This window comes from Gossypium arboreum, chromosome 11 (genome assembly GCF_025698485.1).
Source record: "Gossypium arboreum isolate Shixiya-1 chromosome 11, ASM2569848v2, whole genome shotgun sequence".
Lineage (NCBI taxonomy): Eukaryota > Viridiplantae > Streptophyta > Magnoliopsida > Malvales > Malvaceae > Gossypium > Gossypium arboreum.
This window is the reverse complement of record NC_069080.1, coordinates 134,186,903-134,208,565: the sequence shown is the minus strand read 5'-3', so window position 1 is coordinate 134,208,565 and position 21,663 is coordinate 134,186,903. Positions and strand designations below refer to the sequence as shown.

The following is a 21,663-nucleotide window of genomic DNA, read 5'->3' as shown; positions in this document are numbered from 1 at the left end:
TTCAGTGACTAAATGTTGCTTTATTCCATTGAAATATGTGATTGGAATAGCTAAAGTTAGCTTAGTACTAAGTACAATCAAAAAATTGGAATATAATTGGACCAATATCAGAATAAATCTGGACAGAATTGATATATTTAATATGATAGGTTTATCGTTCTATTTAAGGATTGAGAAGAGATTATGAGTAGTTCTAAATGTTATATTAAAAAAATACAGAGATTACATCTCAAATTTAATTGAAATGCAGGGATCTGTGGCATAATTAGAACTTTATTTTATGGTCATGGATGGTCAAGTTGTGTAAGCAAAGGCAAGTGTCAGAAAAATAATTCCAAATTATTTCAAAATTATTCAATTATTGGGTACCAATTCAAATTTATTGGACAACTACTGCGCTGGACAATTTGTTAGGAAAAAGGAATAGTTATTCCATTAATTTTAATTATATATCATAAATACAAATTTAAGTTTTTCCAATGATTTATTTTGATTTAATCTTGAAAATATTCCAATTCCAATTTAATTATGCTTTTTTATAATGATTGAAATCGGGTTTAAATTAATATTTGTAATTGCATTTATGCCCTTGAAAACAATTGGAGATAAAAGTTATTTTAGTTACTGTCAAAATGTCGATTGAGTTTTAACTCAATTGACATAGGTATTATTATCAATGTAGGAGAATGTGAGTTTGAATGGGTAGTTCTAGGCATTATATTAAAAAAACAGATATAATCAAAATCTAACAACCATGAGATTGTTAAAAAAATACTAACAAAATAGCAATTATAATATTACATTCAAATAACTATAATAAAATCTATATTCAAAAGTAGAATAAAAATCTAAATTTAAAAGTAACTTCCCTTTAAGTTACGGAAAATAGTATAATGACAATTTTAACTCTTAATGTTTATTAATTTGATTAATTTGGTCATAATTTTTTTCTTTGGATCACTTTGGCTTTTAACCTTCAAATTTTAGTCAAATTAATTTTTTTTCGGACAGAAAAATTGACTAAACTGTTAATTTTTAATAGCACTAACATAGTAGCTTATGTGGTAGCATACGATACATAGTTAATGTCGGTAAATTTTTTATTTTGTTGAATTTTTATTAAATATATTACATCAATAATTCATCCATATTTTTAATCCAATAAAAAGAAATTTGACTAAACTTTGCAAGTTGAGAGTTATGGTAATTTGAAAAAAAAATTAGGACCAAAGTGATAGAATAGATAAATGGTAAGGGCTAAATTTGTCATTATGTTGAAAAATAATTTCAGATGAGCGTGATTGACGTTCTCTCCAAAATGCGAGTGAAACTGATTTTTTCAAAAGATAAAAGAGGACAGCTAGGAAGGTGTTGATAAAAGGGGGACCCACCGCAAGCGTACTCGATCAACTACTGACTCTTTCCGGTTAAGGAAAGATCGAACGGTATTTAATCAGATCCTAACAAATCGTAGAATAGATGCGGCTGCAGGAGATACTTACTGCCCCCATTTATTAGCTGTTTTAATTTACTTCCATTATAAAGTAGACTATATTAGTATCTATTTCTATTATAGAGATGGGTTTGATGATAATTTAAGGATCGGACGGTGGATATTGAGCCTTGACCTTGAATGGCTAGCAGCACACTACAAAATGGCTAAGTTGGGTAGAGGTGCACGTGGATTTAAAGGCTACTAACTGTTCTTCAAATTTCAATCTCACCACATTATCTATTGGGGGTAACACGAAGATTTCTTCATGGTTAAGTGGAGTCGGGTTGGAGTTGAGTTAGGTTCGAGTTGAGTCTTGTCAAATTTTAGGTTCCTTTAATAGGTTTGGATCGATTCAAAAAATAGACTTAAAATTTTATCCAAATTCGACTCAGATAAAAATGTTAAAATTCGGGTCCAATTTGTTCGTGTTATTTTTTATATAATTTTTTAAAAAATATATTATATAAAAATACTAAAAATATTAAAATAAATATTTTTCAATAAATTTAACAAATCTTTATACTTCAATAACACTAGCATAGGTGCAACTTGATAAGCAAATGTCTCTAAAATTATAGTAAAATTAACAACAAAATAAAAGTTATACAATATCCAAATAATAACAAAATATTAGCAACATAATAGTGAAATAGTAGCAAGACAGTGAGAAAATAGCAAGAAAACAACAATTTTTTTTTGTAAATTCGGATTGGGCCTAGCCCATGCCAAAAAAGTCTTACCCAAGGTCTAACCCAGTTTTTAAACGGGCCTTAGTTTTTTACCGAAGCCCATTTTTTGACTTATATTTTTACCAAAACCCTCACAATTTTCGGGCAAGCCGAGCATGGACAAGTCTAGTAACAAATCATGAGTGAGGTTGAGTTAGGTTGAGATTTTATTTCAAATCTTTTTAATATTGAGAATCGGATTTGGTTCGACTTGATATAATGATTCATTTTTACTTATCTTAATAAAATCTGTAAATTGATTTCATTTTTTTAATGTTTAGAATTATTGAGTTTATTAATATAATTGTTATTATTATGTATGTAAAAGTTCAAACCGATTTGATATCTTTATTATATCAATTGAGAATATTGATTTTATTAATATATATTTAACAGTTTAAAATATTTTATATCAAATAAATAGTTGGGCAATATTAATTTAATTAAAATTCGACATATATGATTTACGCCACAAAAGATAAAATATGATAGTCAAATCGTTAAAAGCTATTAATCATACAAAAAAATATTAGAAAAATATGTAAAACAACCATAGTTTTATATTAGTGTAAGTGGGTCGTTACTCGTTATAGAACATTAAAAATATTTTTACACATTTATAATTAATTTAGGGATAATGACACAAACGACCCTCATACTTTAGGGTTTGTTTTAATGTGGTACATCTACTTTCAAAATATAAAATTCGATACTTGAAGTTTAATTCCATTTATCAATGTGGTATTTGACCTTAACGTCTTTTTTCATCATATATATTTTTATATGTTGACTTTTTTTCTTTTATTTGATTATTGTGATGATTCGGACTAAGGGTGTGCTTGGTTGGGTGGAGAAGTTGAGAGATGGAAGGAGAGAATGAAAAAATGGAAAGAAAAAAAATTGAGTGTGCTCGGTAGAGAAGAAAAGTGAGAAATGAAAATAGGAGAGACGATAATTTCTCATCCTAATGCATAAAAACCAATCCTTTCAAATTGGAATGATAAGAGGAGAGAAAATGAGAGAGGGGTGTATGCTAGTTCAAAATTATATATTTTTCAAATGTTTTATTTCATTTCCTTCTATTTTTCAACTTTGCCAAGTAATTAATAGAAAAAAAATTACTTTTTCTTTCAATTTTTTTAACTTACCTACCAAGTACGGCTATGGTATGGAAAGAAAAATTATATTTTCTTTCTATTTTTCCATTCCTTAAAATTTTAATATTTTCAATTTTCTTTTCATTTTACCAAGCAAAACCTAAGTATGAGATGTGGTGGTGTGTGCATTTAGTTAGTAAAGGTTGAATACGAGGAAAGATGATGATTGTGATTATATTGGAGGTTGATGAGAGCTTGGTTGGCACAATGGTGGTGAGAGGCTTGAGGGTGATTAGACTACGGTTGGTGATGATTGTGGCAAAAAATGTGAAGGAGATGATGTGTAAGGCTTGAGTTAAGAGGGTTATGGAGAAGATATAGGTTTTTTTTTTTTTTTAATGTTATGGGGAGACTTTGGTTGGTATTGGTGGATGTTTGGTGAAAGATGATGAAGCTAGGATAATTTGGGTAGCTATGGATGGTAAATCGGAGATGGACTTGTTGAAGAATCGAGCTACTCGTCTAAGCTTGATAGTCCATTTGGAAATTGAGGGTGTTTGGGTTAAAATATTAGCTCGAAAAATAAATTTTTACAAAAAAAATAAGAAACATGTTTTAAATATGAGTCGAGCTCAAGCTCCAATATTCAAAAGCCTGATTCTTTTTTTATGTTTGTAATATAATATGTATTTTATAACACAAAATTAAATCTATACTAATATATAATACTATAATGTATACATTTAAAAATGTTACATATATATAATTTTAATAAATGAGAAAAATATATAAAATTATTGAATAATAAATTATAAAAAATATAAACAATTTTCAAGAAAATTAAAAGAATAATATGGACAATATAAAATGGACTTGGGTTAGCCATTTGCATTTACGGACGGGCTTGGGTAATTTTTTTTTTACTTTATTTTAGGTCGAGTCGGGCTTGAGTAAACATAAAGTATATTAATATTATACTTAAGCGTGACTTGAACCTGACCTAGCCTACCTCATAAGCACCTTTAATCGAAAATGATGAAACTAAGAAAAAAATTCAGAAAAGAAAGAAAGAAAGGTTCTTTTCTATTCAATTTAATTTTGGAAAAAAGAGAGAGAGAGAGAGAGAGAGAGAGAGAGAAAATTGTTGGACTTTGCTCAAAGGCTTTTGGTTTGCTTGTCAAAAAAGTTAACATAGTTTTTTTATATTTTCCGTTTGTTAAAACTAATCCACAAGCTTGCCTCACTCTAAAAAATTAAATTGTTCAAAAAAACGTATAGGGACTAGTTTTAACAAATGAAAAACATAGAAAAATCACGTTAAAAGAAATGGAGAAGGGAGGAAAACATAGGGAGAAGCAGAAGAGAATGAGAAAAAAAAAAAGAAAGTTAAAGGAACATAAAAGAAAAAATTAAATTACTCAAAATGAAAAAAATATAAGGACCAATTATAGAATTTAACCTAAATTTTTTGTTTGAAATAATGATTTAACATGCCACGTCAGCTTACTGTTACACCATTAATAGTAATTAACGGCTCAATGACTAAAATGTCACAACACGATAACGTAAGTGACTAAAAAGTAACATTTCAAACAAAAGTGACTAAAATGTAACCTGAGGTAAACAAAAGTGACTATTTTAATAATTTATCCTATTTTTTAACTATTATAATATCATATATAATATCCATAACATACTTTTTATATTAAAACTTTTAACAATAATTTAAGACAATATTTTTTAATCTTTATTTTAAAACAACTTAATTATAACTTTTAAAATTAATAAATATTTTATTTAAAAATATATTAAATAATTAAAATTAACCTAATCATTCATGGATAAAAACTAATAAAATTATTGATAAAAAACTAATAAAAATTTAAATACATGTAAATAAAATAATAAAGTTTTAAAATTTTTAATTATGTTAATTTCTAAAAAATAATTAGCTTAAAAATATCAGTTTCGGCTTAATAATAAAACCCAAAAATTGAAATCTCAAGCCATGGGCCAAAGAACTCAAGAATATGAGTCCACCACAGCTGCTCCATAGATATTAAGATATTTTGTTAAAATATGCTCCAAGTCCTTGTACGATTTAAATATTTGTAATTTAGTTCTTATATTTTATTTCTAAGAATTTTGTCCCTCTAATTTTTAAATTTAAAAATTAAGATCCAATTTAGATGTGATTATGGGCCGGACCGGGCCAAGTTTGGGTCTGGCCTAAGTAAAAATTTTAGGCCCGTTTGCTAGGCTCGAGCCTGGGCCAGCCCAAAAAATGGGCTTAAAAATTTTTTAAGCCCAACTCAGATAAAAATGCTAAAACCTGGGCCCGACTCGGTCCGCCCATATTAAATTTTTTATATTATATTATTTTTACATAATTTTTGAATATATATATATAATACATCAAAATACTAAAAATATTAAAATAAATATTTCGAACAAATTGAAAATAAATTTTAAAAATATGTATACTCAAATAAAACTAAGATAGATGCAACTTAACAAGAAAATGTCTCCAAAATAATAACAAAATTAAAATTAAAACAAGAGTTATAGAATATCCAAATAATAACAAAAAAATAGTAGCACCATAGTAATGAAATGGTAGCAAAATAGAGAGAAAACAACAAAAAAATCATTAAAATAAAAATAAAAAATAGCAGCTTTTTTTGTCATTTAGTGAATTCGGGCCGGGCCAGGTCAGGTTCAGGGCAAAAAAGGTCTTACTTGAGGCCTGACCCATTTTTAAAACTAGATCTTATTTTTTTTGCCGAAGCCCATTTTTTAGGCCTATATTTTTGCCCAAACCCTTCCACTTTTCGAGTGGGCTTTCAAGTTGGGCCGGGTGGCCCGACCCATGAGTAGTTCTAGTTCAATTGCTAACAACGTTAAAAGTATTCTATTAAATTCATTTGTATCATATTTTGAAATTAAAAAAAAAAAAAAACTTGGTAGCCTACAAATGAATAAAATTGAGGTTGTAACAGATATGAAATTAATAGAAGAATTTTAATAATATTAACAATTGGAATTGAATTTTTAAATTTGAAAAGTAGAGGGACTAAATTTTTCTAAAAATATAAATAGATAGGCTATATTCCAAATGTATGAAAAGTATAAGGACTTGAGGCATATTTCATTCAATTTGTACTGCATGTGTACTACTAAACCAAACTCAAATAACACCAAACGAGTACTGCAATTCCCCAAATTCCTATTGAAAACAACAATACCAAATTATGAAATTTTGGTATTTAACCATTTATACCATTAATGTCACAATTTAAAAGGTATTTGATTTGATGTATACAACAATGTAGAAATTTACATAGAGAAGCAACCAGCTCTTGTTTCCCTAGCTATTGTCACTTTGGTTGCTGGGGCATTGTTTGAGAAACCGATATCCTCCCATTTCCGACGAGCCGATGGCCTCGGGAGATTCTCCGGCACAATCGTTTCCAAAGAATTAGCCTGCCACGGAGGGCACATTCTTTTGTCACTCCACCTCGCTACTCTTGAATTCGATTCCGAAACAATAACCGTTGGAATCTCTTCAGCGACCTCGCTTGTCTTACTTACGTCACTTGCTTCTAATCCAATTATCATGCAGGCTAACCCTACTACACATCCCGTTTTCCATTTATCGTTCCTTGGCCTGATAATAAAAAATAACTTTTTCAATGTCAAAATCTTGAGAGCAATGGTAATATATATTTGAGAATGATAACCACGAAACTTGAATACGATTCGCGAAAAGTATATTCTATAAAGTTTTATGTGGACTCACCATGCAACTTGGGATCCTTTGATGTTGGAACAAGAGTTGTCTAACTGTGGATTTGGGGTTGGAGGGGACATGTTGAGGCAGCACCTAGTTGAAAAGGCCATTTTTCCCCTCTTCTTCCAATGGTTTTGGACTTTGAACAACAAATATGGCAAAAGAGAATGGTCGATTGCTATATATAAAGAGCAGCTATAACGTGTTAAAAGAAGGGTTTGGGGGTCATTGGTGGGTGTTGTTGGTCAGACCACGCTAGGGTGACAAGGACCCAAAGCTGGCCATTAGTGATTAGACCACGTGGGTTGGACCCTTCAATCAAGCCACCTTTTTTTGCTTGCCGTCTTTTACCATTGCTTTCTTAGCGACGCGTGTGGGAAAGAGTTTCCTGTTGAGTGTAGAGATGGCAAGCTGGGCGGTTTTTTTCTCCTCTCTATTCGGACAAGATTTATCTGGGTCAAACCCGATCTAGAAAATTAAAGTTTTTTTTAATAATTTTATCAAAATACAAAAATATTTTTAATTATTTTTGTTATTTTAAAGATATTGTTCATTGGTTTCTAGGTATAGTTATGTTAGGACAAATATTAATGTAAATTGTATTTTATATATATTTAAATTAATATTATATATAAGAGTATTATGATAATTATCTCAAGGTGGTGGGTTTTTCATAAACTTTTACTTAAATAATTAAAAATTAAATTCATCCCAAAACGTAATTTTTTTTTTTTTAAAAAAAATCTGGATCTTGTTGAATTAGATCAAGTCGAAATCCATCGAGTTTAGAATTTCTTACCATCCCAGTAGAGTGTGAAAGATTTTGGTTCTTGCTTGGTAGAATAATGTAATTATTTAGAACTTGGTAATTAAGTTTAATTTAGTATATACATTTTGTTTTCGTTGACTTTCATGCTTAAATTTAGAAATTGTTAGATAAAGACTTAATATAACAAAAAGTCCCTCTAAAATAATTCAATAATCAATTAGCTCTTAATTGAAAAATCACTCAATTGAGCTTCTAATCGAATATAAGTTTTGGGCTTAAGCTGTTTCAAGGATATCAAAGTAGATTTTTATAGATTTGAACAGTGAGGAGGTGGCTTATGGAGAAGGAAGGAGAAGGTTGAGATTTCAAGGATGATGTTGGGTAACTAGGTTTGATTTTTGAGACTTCAATGAGAGTGTAAAAATGGCAACAGAGCAGGAGGTGGAGGTTTTTTGTAATACCCCTACCCGTATTCATTGCCGAAATAGGGTACGAGGCATTACCGGAGTTTACGAATTAAATTTTTTTTTTATATTCAATATAGCCCTTTTATAAATATCTAACCTTCCCTGTAATATTAAATCGAGACCAATCCACATCAATCAAATCAATTCAACATATTTTCATGATAGATTCATGCATTTATATAAGATAACGTCATCACATATCTATAACCAGGTTTGTTAACCATACTAATGGCTAACTTTATATTCATTTCACGTTAACATTTATTTTGTTAGCTTATACATGCCATTGATTTCCAAAATAAAGTTTCTTTATATACCGAAATCCCGAGGTTGACATGTGATGTGTCTCCACCAAATCGACCTCCGAGCTCTTAACACTACAAAAGCAGGGAAAAAGGAAACGGGGTAAGCACTTTGTGCTTAGTAAGCTCATGTAACAAGAATTATACTTACCTAATATTTTCAATACAATACAATAAACATCCATATATCCATTCAATGCATTATTACCCTAATATGCACAAACTCAACATTCAAGTTAGTACAATAATTTTCATGTACCAATAATATATACTATGATTGATGAGCTCGTCAATACCATGATTTCTATTTCCTTGTTATTTTTCCATATTTATCCCGTTGAATTTCTTGGAATTTTCGATGGATTTTTCAGAGGTACACTTTTAGTGTACAATTCCGGGTCTATCAATTCATATTCATGTGCGCACATTTCCATTTCAGAGAGCACATTCCCGCGAACCTCAACCTTACAGCGGGATTACGGTCGAGCTAAATCCGCAATATAAACTCATAGAGTATTGTCGGGATTACCAGTCAGGCTAAATCCTCGCAACGACAATTACTCTAATGAGCTTGGATCGAATTACCGGTCCGAGCTAAATTGAGACCTAATTCGGATTACCCGTCCGGCTAAATCCATTTTACACATATTATTCGGGAGGGCTATATCAAGATAGGATCACCCGTCCGGCTAGATCCTTTTACCGTCAATTCCTTTTCGAGATCCATCGAATTTTCCTTTCATTCAAGCGGATTTCTTCCCATTTTATCAAATATATCAATGTTTCATAAATTTCCATATAATGAACATTCAAATCATATTCATATCAAAACATGCATTTCAAGCATTTAAGAATATAATTCAAGTTACACGAACTTACATTGATACTTGTTTGTAAACAGTAAAAATCTACTAATCCCGAACTTTTTCCTTTCCTCGATCTAGCTTCGTATTTGAATCTTCTGGATCTAAATAAATAAATTTAATTGTAACGCCCCAATTTTCGGGAATCCTGTGAATGTTGGCATAGGTTTAATTATGTTAGTGGGCCTCTAGAAAGCCCAAGCTTAAGATAGAACCCGGCAATTTTAGTTAATTTTTGTTCCATAAGAAAAAGGGAGTGAAATTATGAAATAGGACCTATGTGAAAATGTTTGAAAATGCTATAGGCTAAATTGAAGTGGCCAAATAAATAGGAGTGCAAAATAGGAGGATTTGCATGATAAACCTCCCATTTTACATGAAGTGGCCAACCATCATGTTGTTGTAGACAAAATGTACACTTGATATCCATAATTTATGGTACAAATTGATATAAATTGATAATAGGTTAGGTAAATGTTCCATGATAATGGGTTAGGTAAATGTTTCATGATAATAGGTTAGGTAAATGTTCCATGATAATGGGTTAGGTAAATGTTTCATGATAATGGGTTAGGTAAATGTTTCATGATAAGAATATCATTTCTTTTGTATTAAAGAATTAAATGGATGAAATATGAAGCTTTATTAAAAGAAAAAGGGGTGAAAAGAACAAAGTTTTGTCCATCTTTGTTCATCATAGCTGAAAGTTAGAGAAGAGAAAGGAGAGGAGAAAGCTCTTGAGTATTCGGTCATTAGGAGGAGGAAAATTGAAGGTAAGTTCTTGGTACCTTGCTTCTATTTTGAGGTCCATGAGTTCTTCTTGATTCTACCTTAACTCTTGAAGTATATTTTGATTTTTAGTTGTGTTGTGAGCATTTAGTCATGAATTAAAATGAAGGAAATGGTTGTTGTTTCATGTTCTTTTGATGAAAAATGGAAGATATGTGAAGTTGAGCCAAACAAATGAGCATGCATGTGCCTTAGATGCTAAAGGAAAAATCAGCTAACATGTGCTTTAAAATGATGAAATGGAGATTATACTTAAGTAAAAATCATAGATATGTGATGATTGATTGGTGATATACATGTTTAAATAACATGCATGCAAGGTAGGTGTATGAAAGAGTGATTTGGTAATAAATCTGCTTGGGACAGCAGCAGTAACGTGACTTTGGAAAATCACCATAAATTGTGGGAGATGAATTAGAAGCTGAATAAATTATGTAATTAAAGCTTAATGAGTCTAGTTTCAAATTAAATAAACTAGAACATATTTTGAATTCTGTACAATGAGAAATTTGATTTGTAATGAAGAGTGGTCAGATTAGTCAAACAGTGAAACATGGGAAACTTTGAGAAAATTCTGGTATTGATTGGCTAAACCAAAAATTCTGAAAATTTTATGAAAAGAAGATATATGAGTCTATTTTCAGGGAAAATTAACGGCACTTGATTTGGAGTTTCGTAGTTCTAGTTATAAATGATTTAATGACTGTTGCTCAGAAAGACAGCTTGCAGTGAAATTATGATTATGTGGTAAACATGGACAAAAATTTGTTAATGAGTTGCTTATTGATTTCTTATAAGCTTACTATGATCTGTAGGTGTGGTTGACCGAATATTGTAAGGGGTTAATATGTAGTTTGTATTTGAATAGTTAGATTAACGTGTTAGTAATCCAATTGTAGGCGGTTCGTGTGTGGATCTCGTCAGTATATCGTCGCAAACAGGTGTGTAACTAACACCCTCTTTCTTAGTCTAGATCGGCAAAAAGCGAAAAGCAAATGCCAAAAGCGGTATTTTGTAGATTTGCGAGTGTGCGAATGCTCGTGAGGTAAATCGATTAATGTTTTTGGTAAGCTGCAATGTTTGGACTGCAAAGTGCATGATTTCTGTGCCCTCGATATTTTTGGGCTTAATGGGCCAAAATTGGAATGATGGGCCAATGGGCCCAATTCGGTAAGAACCCTCGGTACGTGATTCTGTTAGTACGTGAAAAGTAGGAATATGCATGAAAAACCCTAAAAGCAGCTAAATTACTATAATACCCCTATGTATGGAAAATTACTGTTATACCCCTAGGTGCAAAATTACCGAAATACCCCTAGGGTTAAATTGACCTAAATGCATGTTTGACTGTTGTTATTTACTGCATGCCATGTTGTTATTATCTGATGCATGGGATTGGGATATTGACGGAGGAAGTACTGAAAGTGGCTTGTCCACGTCTTAGAGGCTTTGCCTCAATTCTTTGTTAAGCGAGCGATAAAAAATTTGCAAGCTGTGGAGTGTTAAATTTGGGTGGGTTGAGCTATTCCTCACATGGAGTGTATGGCTGGTACGGGTGGAGTGTAGTGGTTGGTGGGTTGAGTAGTCTCCCAAATGGGCTTGCATATGTTTCTTGATGTTGCATGTATTTTGAAATGGGCCTATGGGCCATCTTCATTATCTGAATAAGGGCTAAGGCCCGGTTTAGTGTAATCTGAAAGGACTCGGCCCAAGACCACTGTTACTGAATGGGCTTAGGCCCAATGGGCTTGACCTAACTTGGACTTTGAATGGGTTTTCCTTACACTGAGTTTCCCCAAACTCACCCTTTTATTTTCATCCACGCAGAAATCCCCAACCATAGTGGGCTTGGAGTGTGAGGGAATTGAGTGGCCACCGTTCGAAAGTTTGATTTTCTTCGGTGAACTGGACATCCTTTTAATTACGTTTGAGGTTTTGGGCTTTTAAATGTAATAAGGCCGCTTATTTATTTTTGATGGTTTTAATATGTATTACTAAGATAGGTATTACTTATTTTAACTGTTGAAATTGGATAGCTTTAGGGCGTTATCAAAAAACAACGATTGATTTCAAAATAACACGACAACAAGCAAAGCTTCCGCAATGAAAGTATTTTCCAAAATTAATCACTTTTCCTAAAATGACTTAATCGAATCGGTTTCCTAGAAATATCCATGACATTAAGGTGTGGCAATGGCGGTATGCATGTCTAGGATTGGATCCGAAGGAGCTTGGTATTAGCGATCCGATGGACTCACCACCTCTTTTCGGTTTCCTACGGTGCATGACTTCCATTCACTTTAACCCTTAATGAATTAATCTTTTGAACATCAAGTACGATTTTCTGGACTTAGAATGGAATTTTTTTTAACGTTTTTGATGTGGCATGCCGGATCCGGCCTTAACGTCTGGGTCGGGTTTGGGGTGCTACATTAATTATCAATTTAATACATTTCATGTTCATATGCAACATTCTCTATAATTCAACTATTATTTATAGTTCATTCAAAGCTGTCTACTTGCATCATAGTCACTAAATTATTTATAACTTGAGCTACGGAACTCCAAATTAAGATCCGTTAATTTTCCCTGAAACTAGACTCATATATATTTTTACCATAAAATTTTCAGAATTTTTTGTTTAGCCAATCAGTACAGTTTATTCTTCAAAGTCACCCCTGTTCTGTTGTCTAATAGTTCTGACCCTTCTTCACTAAAAATAAATTCACTAAAAATAAATTATCTCTTTATACAGAATTAAAATGATGTTCTCGTTTGTTTCTATTAAAAATAGACTCATTCAGAATTCTAGACATATAAATTTAAGTCCCTAATTATTTTTATTCAATTTTTATAATTTTTCAAAGTTAGAACAGGGAAACCCAAATTCATTCTGACCTTGTCTCACAAAATTCATTATATCTCAAAATTTACAAATCCATTACTTACAATATTTCTTCTATGAGAAACTGACTCAATAAACTTTAATTCCATATTTTGTTCATCTTCTAATTCGATTCCTACAATTTTTGGTGATTTTTCAAAGTTAGTCTACTGCTGCCGTCCAAACTGTTTTAGTGCAAGCTGTTTATTACCATTTTTCCCTTAAGCTTTTAATAAATGATAATTTCGTCCCTACTCAATTAGCCTCTCAATTGAGCTGATTTTTCTCAATTAACATTTTATTCTATCACCTTAAACTAGTTTACAACCTTTAGGAATCAGAATTTCAGCAATAGACTTTAATTCCAAACATTTTCACAATTAAGTCCTAAAAATCAATTTCCATTGAAATTGCCTAATAAAATCATCTCATAAACAAATTAAAGCTTTAATTTCATTCTATTTCATCATAAACTTACAGCAATCAACCATGGTGACTTTCAATTTCATCCATGAAATAAAAAACTAATGAATTTAATAGTAGGACCTAGTTGTAAAAGTCTTAGAAACACAAAAATTACAAGAAAAAGGCAAGGATTAACTCACTTGGTGCAAAAATTATGAAATACCAGCTTAGAGAACCCTCCTATGGTGTTTTTAGCTGCTGAAATTGAAGAGAAATGAAGAGAAATCTAGATATTTCCTATTTAGTTCTAGTTTTATTTAGTTAAATTTGCAATATTCCAATTTTACCCTTAATTTATCAATTTTTCTGTTGATTTCATACCCTTTCCGTCCAGCCCAAATAACTTTTGGGTCTAATTGCCTTTTAAATCCTTTCTCATTAGAATCTTAAGCTATTTAATCACTTTAGCAACTTTTACACCTATTACAATTTAGTCCTTTTCATTTAATTGACTACCCAAACATTAAAATTTCCTAACGAAATTTTAAGACCACATTAATAACATTTCATAAATATTTATAAAATTATTTTCGACTCGGTTTTACGAGATAGAGGTCCCGATACCTTATTTTACCCAATTTCTTTAATAATTTCTTTTTCTAACTAATCACTAAATCGATAAAATTTTCCTATCAATATTTTCATACGATTTTCCTATCATATCAATTTTCAAGAAAAAATATTGAAATAAATTTCTCTTTAAATCGGATCTATGGTTACGAAACCATTGTTCCGATAACCTTGAATTTAGGCCATTACATTTTTTGTCTACCTTGATGTAACACCCCAAACCCAACTTGGACGTTATGACCGAATCTGGCGATGTCACATGAAAGTGTTTTTCAAAAATGCATTGACCTTCAAATCATTTCAAATTATTAACTTTTACTTAGTTTGGGAAACCGTGTTCTAAATGATTTGATTTAAAACATTTCTTTTCCGCGAAAGCTTTTGAAATCCAAATAAATTTTTGAAAACCGTTTCATTTACGAAAAATCTTAGTTTATTTTAGGAAAACCATATTTTGTTGCATTGCAATTTATAAATCCATAATCAACAGTTCAAAATCTCAAATTAAAAACCAAACAGTCCCAAAGTCCATCATGCATAAAATACCAACAAGAAATAAGTGATGTAACCGAAAAAAACTGTAAATAAGCAGTTTGATAGTGGTAGTCACCGTTGTGCCCTCCGCTGTACCAATCCGTCAAGTCTGGGGATTACCTACACAGATTAAACAGACAAGGGTGAATTTTTGCAAACTCAGTGTGTAATCCCCACAGAAAAATATACACAGTAGCAAAAGTCAGTCATATATCCAAATAACAGATAATTCGGCCTAAGCCCTTTACAGAATTGGTGTGGACCTTAGTCCACTCAAATACAGAATCAGATACAAACTGGGCCTTAGCCCATCTCAGATATCATATGCATAACAGAGCAGAATAATAGAATCATGCCCACCAGCCCTACGCACCAACTCCATCCAACCTAACACACCATGTGGGGATAAAATCGACCCACCCATCCCAAAACACTATTGTAATGGCCTAAATTCAAAGTTATCGGAACAGTGGTTTCGTAACCACAAATTCGATTCAAAGAGAAATTTATTTCAATATTTTTGCATGAAAATTGATATGATAGGAAAATCGTATGAAAATATTGATAGAAAAATTTTATCGATTTAATGGTTAGTTAGAAAAAGAAATTATTGAAGAAATTGGGTAAAAACAAGGTATCGGGACCTCTATCTCGTAAAACTGAGTCAAAAATAATTTTATAAATATTTATGAAATGTTAGTAATGTGGTATTAAAATTTCGTTAGGAAATTTTAATGTTTGGGTAGTCAATTAAATGAAAAGGACTAAATTGTAATAGGTGTAAAAGTTGCTAGAATGATTAAACAGCTTAAGAGTCTAAGGAGAAAGGATTTAAAAGGCAATTAAACCTAAAATTTATTATGGCTGGACGGCAAGGGCATGAAATCAACAGGAAAATTGATAAATTAAGGGCAAAATTGAAATATTGCAAAATTAACTAAATAAAGCTAGGACTAAATAGGAAATATCTAGATTTCTCTTCATTTCTCTTCAATTCCAGTAGCTAAAAACGCCATAGAAGGGTTCTCTAAGCTGGTATTTCATAATTTTTGCACCAAATCTAGAAGATTCAAATACGAAGCTAGATCGAGGAAAGGAAAAAGTTCGGGATTAGTAGATTTTTTTTGTTTACAAACAAGTATCAAGTGTTAAGAGCTCGGAGGTCGGATTTGGTCGGAGACACATCACACTATCAACCTCAAGATTTCGGTATATAAAGAAACTGGTATGATTCTGTAAATGATTCTGTGAAATGAATGTAGAGTTAGCCATTGGTATGATTAACAAACCTGGTTTTGGGTATGTGATGATGTTATTTTATAAATATGCATGAATTTATCTTGAAAATATGTTGAGTTGGATTGGTTGATGTGGATTGTTTTTGGTTTAAAATTTCAGGGAAGGTTAGATATCTATAAAGGGGTTATATTGAGTTAAAAAAAAATTTAATTCGTAAACTCCGGTAATACTTCGTACCCTATTCCGGCAATGAATACGGGTAGGGGTATTACAACTGTACTGTACCAAAATGCGGCACATAATCAGATAATTGCAGCTGTGCCGTCAGATATCAGGCTTAAGAGCGTTTCAGAACACTTCCTCCATCATAACACTAACCCTACCCCGATGCAATGCATTTATACAAATATGGCATGCGATAATGCAACTTAACAGATCATACAATTGGTCATATACGCATGCTAAGAGTAACATGCTTAATACATACATCACATATTCAGATCATAGAATCAGGGGTCTAAGTAAGGCTTACCGACCCTACGGTAGGTCACAGTCGACTTGGGCGACCCGTGCAACCTTACAGATTATTTCAGAAAAATAGGCTCATACGCCCATGTGGCCTGCCCGTGTGGCCCACACGGCTTGGCCAAAAAATTCCACATACCCGTGTAGGCCCATACGCTCGTGTGGCCCACACAACCTAAATGGTCAAGTCCGAGTCTCGCACACGGCCTCGCCAGCCATTATACGGCCGTGTCATGCACCCGTGTCACACGCGCACGGCCTGATCCGTTATTCGCATAGTCGTGTGCTACCACACGGCCTACCATACTGGCGACCACACACCCGTGTGGCGTCGACAGAATCGTTTTTCAGCTTTCACTGATTCTCTTTTTTTGTGTTTTCGGGTACACACCTGGTATTGATTCGAAGCTAACGTAACCCCGAGCAATCCAGAACCTAAAATTAACCATATTTCACTCAATCAGACATTCAATCAATCGAATTACACTATACCCAAAAATGGGTTAAACAGCTTCCGAGCGAAAAAGCCCTTACCTTACGAACCACGAACGTCTCCTATCACAATAAAAATGGTATGGAGAAGAAATCGTGAAAAAAAAAAGGTGAGGAAGCACAGAATGTAATACCCTTAACCCCAAGCTATCACCAGAATAGGGCTACGAGGCATTACCGGACTTATACACTAACATTTATACAAAACCGAGTCATAAACTTTACACTTCAGATCAATTCTTATCAAATTTCATCTTAAAGTCCTTAATATGGGCCTACAAGGCCCTATATATGTTTTAGAAGTGATTTGAGACTAAATTGGGAACTTTGGAAAATTTTCCTTGAAGATAGAGGCACACGCCCGTGTGGCTTGGGACACGCCCGTATGGCCTGGAACATACCTGTGTGCTGTAGCCGTGTGATACATAGCTAGCTACTGACTTAATACCACGGCCAAATGACACGCCCGTGTGTCAAGGCCGTGTAATATTTAGGAGGTTACTCAATTTCTTACATGGCCATAAGGCACGCCCGTGTCCTCTGACCGTGTAGCACCATATAGGCTTGATTTAAGCCAATTTGCCACCCCTTTTAGAGGTAATTTTCACAAGCCATATTATATAACATTTATACTTAAAAATTTTCGACCAAAGAATTATTTCAACCCAAAACAAGTATATTTCATTTTCCAATCAGAAAACATTACATTCAACATAGTTTGCATACTTAATTATTCATATAATTACATTACTAAATCAAATCATATACATGCCATATAAACCAAAAAGTTATTTAACAAAATCTACCGGAGTAAATCTGGATAGTGTGATCCTTGTTGTAGATCCGATCCTCCGTATGTATATAATTCAATCTACAAAACAAATCACATACACAAGTAAGCTTATAGAAGCTTAGTAAGCTCATTGGCATAAGAACACGAATCTTACCGAACACTATACACAATCATATATCTATTAGTTAAACTAATTCATCCTTCAAATCACAACTTCACTAATAATCTCATTTGAGTAATTTTCATGATGTAATTCACGAACTTAATTCTTTTGGGCCCATTTCTTATTTATTTCTATTGTCAAATTAGGGAACTATAATGGAATTGAGTGCTTCATTATCACAATGGCATAGTAAACTATGGACTTTCACATTGTCACACATTACACACCGAAGCCATAGCCATTCCATGCTCTTACACGGATCACATATCATACCGAATCCATATCCCAGATATGGTTGTAATATCCTGATTTTGGGCCTAGTCGGAATAGTGGTTTCGTGACCACAAAATTCGAGATAGAAATAATTATTTTATGATTATTTTAAGGTCTATGATATGATTGCATGATTGTGTGAAAATTTCGTGAAGAAATTTTATGCATAAAGTGCTTAAATTGAAATTAGGGACTAAATCGAATAATTTGCAAAACTTGTATTCTAGAAGTTTCTAGTATGAAATTGTTTTGAAATATTAATTAGGAGGTCTTAAATAGCAATTTTACCAATTTCTAAGTCTATGGACAAAATTGGACATGGATGGAATTTTGGAAAGTTTAGTAGTAAGGGCATTTTGGTCATTTAGGGTAAAATGAATTAAAATACAAAATTAAAAGCCAATTTTGCTCATCTTCAACCCCATGGCCGAATATTGCAAGGAGAAACCATGGCTAGGGTTTTTCAAGCTTCCAAGCTCGATTAGCAAGGAAAAGCGAAATTCGGGCTAAAATGGGAAAATACCAAGTTGTGGACGAAATGGTAAAAGTAGCCATTTTCGCATACGAGGTAAGTTCATGTGTAAATGTAGTAACATAATTGTCATTTTAAGCAATTTAATGTTGTTTGTATGATATGATGCTGATTATTATCATGAAATATTATGCTTTGTGGTTATTGTTGAATAATATGTAATTATGTGAATTACTTGATGAGTATGAATTATCACCGAAGTATCGGTTCCGATATTCCATGGAAGACGGAAAATGTGAGATCGAGGAAAAAAAAGCCCGTTTGAACCTTAGGAATAGATTAGGATACAAGTGACATGTCACTAGGATGGTTGAGCATCCGAACTCGTTGAGTTGAGTCCGAGTTCACTTATGGATGCGAATGTCCGAACTCGTTGAGTTGAATCCGAGTTCATGAGATGTAACTAGGCATCCGAACTCGTTGAGTTGAGTCCGAGTTCACTCATGGATGCGAACGCCCGAGCTCGTTGAGTTGAGTCCGAGTTCGCTTATGGGCGGGTTACATAGTAGCTTGGCTACATATGTGGCACTTATGTGCAAACTTTCCATGTATCCGAATTATATTCCGATGTGTTCAACGGGTAAAGTTCTACTCAAATAGAGGAATACTCAAGATGAAAGGGACGTATTGGTAAGTGTTGTGAAATGGATACTTTGAACAGGTATGTACTTAACCCTCGGGTTGAAAACTCGATATAACAACAATATGGTAAGATGATAAATGGAAATGTGATATGAATGTCTTGGTGATGATTATGCAAATGATGTTTTATGTTTGCTTATATGGTTATGTTACTTGCTATTTGCATGTGAACTTATTAAGCATTTATGCTTACTCCCTCCTTTTCATTCCTTGTAGTTTTGACAAGCCAGCTCGGAAATTGGGAACGGTCGGAGGCTCGCTCACACTATCCGTATACCATCTTGGCATAATGGCTTGTATATTTTGAGTATGGCATGTATAGCATTATAATCATTTTGTATATATGGTCTTATGATATGGTTATTGAGTGGTATGGAAATGCTTGGTAATGATTAGCCATTGGAATGGCTAATCATGATCATATTTGGTGTTATGTATGTCAAATTGCTAGCTAATCCATGGAAACCATGAAATAGGTAAAATTTACCATAAAATAGATTCAGACAGTAGTAGTGTCGTGAATTTGAAAAATCACTAAAAATAGTATAAATGCAATTAAATAATGAATAAGTTATGGAATCGAATCTTGATGAGTCTATTTTCATATGGAAGAAGCGGAACAGGTATATGAGCTATATTTTATGAGATGTTTAAATTTTTGTAAAACAGGGCCAGAGCGATTTCTGGATCCCCTGTTCTGACTTTGGAAATTCACCATAAATTTTACAAAGATAATTAGAAGTCATTCTTTATATGTACAGATTCCTTATTGAGTATAGTTTTATTAGAGACAAACTTTATAGTCATTGAAGCTCTGTACAGGGAGATATCTGATTCGTAATACACAGAGGTCAGAGTAGTCGAACCCTGAAACAGGGGCGACTTTAATTAATAAACTGTACTAATTGGCCCAATAAAAAATTCTAGAAAAAAATTAGTAAATAGATATATGAGTCTAGATTCAGGGAAAATTTACGGATCTTGATTTCAAGTTTTGTAACTCGAGATATGATTTTTCTTGTAACTGTGACGCGAGTAGCTAGAAAGCTGTGAATGTAGAAACAAATGATTTGAAGTTCTTAAATTGATAAATTATGTTCGGTAACCCCTCAAGCTCGACTCCGGTGATGGTCTCGGGCGTGGGGGCGTTACAATGGTCTTATACGGAATCAAATTTTCACATCACACCGATGCCATAGCTCAGCTATGGTCTTATACGGAAGCATATATCACATCTTTTCCGTCAATTCATTATGGTCATAAAATGAAAGCGCTCAAACCATTGTTCCAACTAATTTGTTTTTTTAGTTACACATTATTCATTAGTTAATACAATTTGATAATATTCATCTATAATAAAATACTTTAAAAATCATAAGATTTTCATATCAAAAATTAAACTTTGCCATATGAACTTACCTAGGCTAATTTGCAAAAAATCATAGAAATTCAAAGACTATGCTTGAATTTTCTCCTTTCCACGATTCACTTCGTTCTCTTGATCTATAATTATAAAATCATTCCTCCATTAGCATCTATTTCAATTCCATTCTATTTTACAATTTATGCCATTAATTTTCAAAATTACACAATTACCCTAAACTTTTCAATTTTTACAATTTAATCCCTGATCAATTCATTCATCAATTAAGCTAATTCCTTTCAAATATCATTTTATCTAAACACTACAAACTACTTCACAGCCTTTGACATTCCAAGCTTCAACACAAAACCCCAATTTCAACAACTTTCACAATTAAGTCCAGAAATTAAATTTTTATGCAAATCTCTTCATAAAATCATCATATAATGAAATTAAAACCTTAATTCCATGATAAATCATCATAAAATTTCAGCACTTATTCATGGAAACTTTCAAAATTACCCATGAAATCAAAAACTAATGAATTGGATATTAGGACCTAGTTGCAAAAGTCCCAAAATCACAAAAATCACAAGAAATAATCAAGAATTGAGCTTACGTTTAATAGAAATATGAGAGACCAGCTTAAAAGAACCCTTCAATGGTGTTTTTGCTGGAGAAGATGAAGAAAATTGAAGAAAACTCTAGATTTTTACCTAATATATCATATTTTACAATTTAGTATTTACCCAATTCCAATTTTGCCCCTTGTTCACACTTGATTTTTATTTTTCCAGCACACACCTGTCGTCCAGCCCAATAATAGGTGTTTAATTGCATATTTAGTCCTCCTTTAATAATTACTAGAGCTATTTAATCACATTTCAC

At 32.4% G+C, this 21,663-nt stretch overlaps 1 protein-coding gene across 1 annotated transcript; it reads right to left on the bottom strand.

Moving 5' to 3' along the window:
* Positions 1–6,398: 6,398 nt before the first annotated feature.
* On the bottom strand, positions 6,399–7,301 carry LOC108472915 (protein CHLOROPLAST VESICULATION). Its single transcript, XM_017774481.2, has 2 exons — positions 7,120–7,301; positions 6,399–6,987 (listed from the first exon to the last, which is right to left on the bottom strand). Exons 1-2 carry the CDS (start codon positions 7,218–7,220, stop codon positions 6,657–6,659), a joined length of 432 nt encoding a protein of 143 aa, XP_017629970.1. The 5' UTR covers positions 7,221–7,301; the 3' UTR covers positions 6,399–6,656.
* Between the last annotated feature and the right edge of the window lie 14,362 nt (positions 7,302–21,663).

Coding starts and splice junctions, on each gene's coding strand:
- LOC108472915 (XM_017774481.2), bottom strand. CDS start 7,220: ATGGCCTTTTCAACTAGGTGCTGCCTCAACATGTCCCCTCCAACCCCA. Junction 6,988..7,119: donor AAAGGATCCCAAGTTGCATG/GTGAGTCCACAT, acceptor TTTTATTATCAG/GCCAAGGAACGATAAATGGA.